We start from the raw sequence: 2,973 nt of genomic DNA, 5'->3' as shown, positions 1-2,973 counted from the left end.
TAGGAAATTTAGTGTTCAAAAATTCTATACGAAACACAACACCCATAAAAGTTTTTCTATTTACGAAGCTACATGCCATGCGTTTACTCTAAAAGTCTGAAATGAATAACCAGTTACCATATCACCTAGTTTATTTATGAAGTTACGTACAAATGGATAACCACTCACCATATCACCTAGTTTATTTATGTACGGTAAACCATTGAAAACCATTGAAGTTACGTACCATATCACCTAGTTTATTAATGATAATTAATATCTAGTGGAGACACTTTGGCCTTCAATGGTTTTCATTACGAAGTAGCATCTCAACTGCTTCACGCATCGTTGGTCTCGCGTCTTTATCTTCCTGAACGCATTGCAGAGCCACAGTAACCAGATTTAGCACCTCAGCCTCATCGTATATCCCTTCCAGCTTGGGATCGATTATCTCGTGCTTCCATGTTTCGGTCTCTCCAGCACTTGCCATGTTCTCTCTCGCCCATGCTGCCAGCGTTGTTTTCTCTTTTGGACTTCCATCATCTGTCACTGTGGTTCCCATTGCTGGGCTTCTTCCTGTCACTAACTCCAATAAAACTATCCCATAGCTATAGACATCAACTTTAGAGGTGATGGGCAAATTTGACACCCACTCAGGTGCCATGTAACCCCTAGTTCCTCGGATCCTCGAGATGTTTGAACGCTTAACATCGCCTCTATTTAGAAGCCAAGACAGGCCAAAATCTGACACTTTAGGCTGGAATTTAGAGTCTATGAGAATGTTATGAGGTTTTATATCACAATGGAGAACCCATTCCAAACATTCTTCATGTAAATAAGCTAAGCCTCTTGCGGTTCCCACAGCAATATCGAATCTCTTTTTCCAATCGAGTGCTTTTAAAGAGAGATTTTCGGCCAATGATCCATGTTCCATATACTCATACACCAGAAGCCTATGTTTTCCCTCTGCACAGTAGCCCCACATCTCTATCAGGTTCATGTGATTAAGCTTTCCAATGGTGTTCACTTCTGCTAGGAATTCAGCTTCCCCTTGTTTGGCATCAGTGAGTGTTTTGATTGCCGCAACTCGACCATCGGAGAGAGTGGCTTTGAAGACGATTCCTCCTGCACCTCTTCCAATCTCTTGGGAGAAATTATTTTTTCGCCTTTTTCAGCTCTGCCCAGGTGAATTTTCTGAGGCCTGTGGCAGCAAGAAGCTTGCCTGCCATTGGGCTTGTGTCGTCATTGTTTCTAATCAAGAAACACCATACCAAGAAAATGACAACAAACTCCAGCCCTCCGACTGAACATACCGCCCAAAGTGCAAATTTCAGCGGCTCATTTTCAGGCGTTTTGGAATACGTTCGTTCCAGGGTCTGCACTTTGTTGGAACATTGTAACTTTGAATGTTGACCGGTAGCGTTATTGTACAAGGAGACAGTAGCCTTGGGCACTTTCAAGTAGAAATCAGTATTAAAATTTGGGGGGCGATGTCCATTCAACAATTGTGTCTTGGCATAGCAATATGTACCAGCTGGTTCATGAACTTTAATAAATCTGAACTGAAAACCTTTGCAATCACACAACTTCGAGCACTTATTCTTGCAATCCTCTAAAGTGACATTAGGAAACATGTCCAGACCATAGCCATAGAATTCAACATGGCGAAGTTTCAGGAAACCAACCTGATCAGGTCAGTTACAAGGAAGAAGAAATTTTGGTTCACATCCAAGAGACCAATCAGAATTATTCTTCATTTTATATCCTGGAATGCAATCGCATTTCCTTCCAAAATTAGGAGTATAAATGCAAATGCTGTTCGGTCCACAGCATCCATGAACCATACATGGTTGAGGGAAGGCTTGCCATGAAACGACCCAAGTTTCTCCATTTTCTTTTAGACTATACAGTCGAATATTGCCATCAAAATCCAACTTCAACAGTCTTGAAACCTTTGAGCCATAATCAGCCGACAAGAAAGTAAAATTATCAGTTGATGTAAACTTGCCCAAAGTATCCAGGGCTGCAATTTTGCTATTATTGAACGTGGATCTTCCAGCTTCCCATCTCAAAAGCCATGGACTAGGCCAGTAAACGCTTGAAAACTCAGGACCTTTGTAAACAAGGCAAAGAACATTATCAGTATCAAAATAAAGCTGAAAATAACCCGATGAGTAGCTTCCTTGGCTTCTTGATGATATGAGCTTAGAGCTCTCATTGAATGGTTGAAGAGGAAGCAGAGTATCCGTGGGTGAATCATAGCTTTGCCACAATATATGGCCTTCCAAGCTAGACAGGATGAGATTACCGTCATCATCAAGTTTTAACTTGGGAAGGGATTTTGAGGCAGTTCTCGTTTCCCAAACAAGGATCTGACCAGCATCTTTTAAAACAAGGTTACCTGATGTCGATAGGGAAAGCTTTGAGCGTCTACCATTAACTGGTTGATCCCGATTGGCCATCCAAACTATGGTGCAATTGCTAGCAGTAGCATTGCAGGATGGATTGTTGAACCATATGGAAAAGGAATAAGCACTGTGGCCAACAGGGTGGAAACCAGCACTGAAAGTTCCACCGGGTGAAACCAACACATCGCCTTTTTTCTCCACTGAGAGAGATGAACCCGCCCATAGCGCATCAGAGGATGAAGAGGAAGGCGGACAGAAAAATGCCAATAATAAAACTAGGAGCATCAATGGCGTGGCCATGAAAATGAAATTGTTAAGATTGAAGACAGGGACAAGCCTTGGCGACAGACCTTTCGATTTTAAGAAAGTCGGATATGATCAGTTGGTGCAATAAATAGGCAAATAGTAATGGGAAGTTATGCGAGTTTAAGTTTGGGTAAATTTTTAAAAATTTTAGGAGTATAATGATATTTTTATAAAAAAAAATTGAGGGTTTAATTAAAATTGTTATGAAATTTATGACAATTTTTAAAAATTTAAGAGGTGTAATTAAAATTTTCTAAAATTTCAGAAAAAAATTTAAATT

At 40.5% G+C, this 2,973-nt stretch overlaps 1 protein-coding gene across 1 annotated transcript; it reads right to left on the bottom strand.

Moving 5' to 3' along the window:
- Positions 1-280: 280 nt before the first annotated feature.
- On the bottom strand, positions 281-2,687 carry LOC107951037 (putative receptor protein kinase ZmPK1). The gene is made up of 3 exons (XM_041083532.1): positions 1,821-2,687; positions 1,202-1,664; positions 281-1,104 (listed from the first exon to the last, which is right to left on the bottom strand). The coding sequence occupies exons 1-3, from the start codon at positions 2,685-2,687 to the stop codon at positions 281-283; spliced, it is 2,154 nt and encodes a 717-aa protein (XP_040939466.1).
- Positions 2,688-2,973: the final 286 nt, after the last annotated feature.

This window comes from Gossypium hirsutum, chromosome A02, assembly GCF_007990345.1.
Source record: "Gossypium hirsutum isolate 1008001.06 chromosome A02, Gossypium_hirsutum_v2.1, whole genome shotgun sequence".
NCBI lineage: Eukaryota > Viridiplantae > Streptophyta > Magnoliopsida > Malvales > Malvaceae > Gossypium > Gossypium hirsutum.
This window is presented reverse-complemented; position numbering and strand designations above follow the sequence as displayed.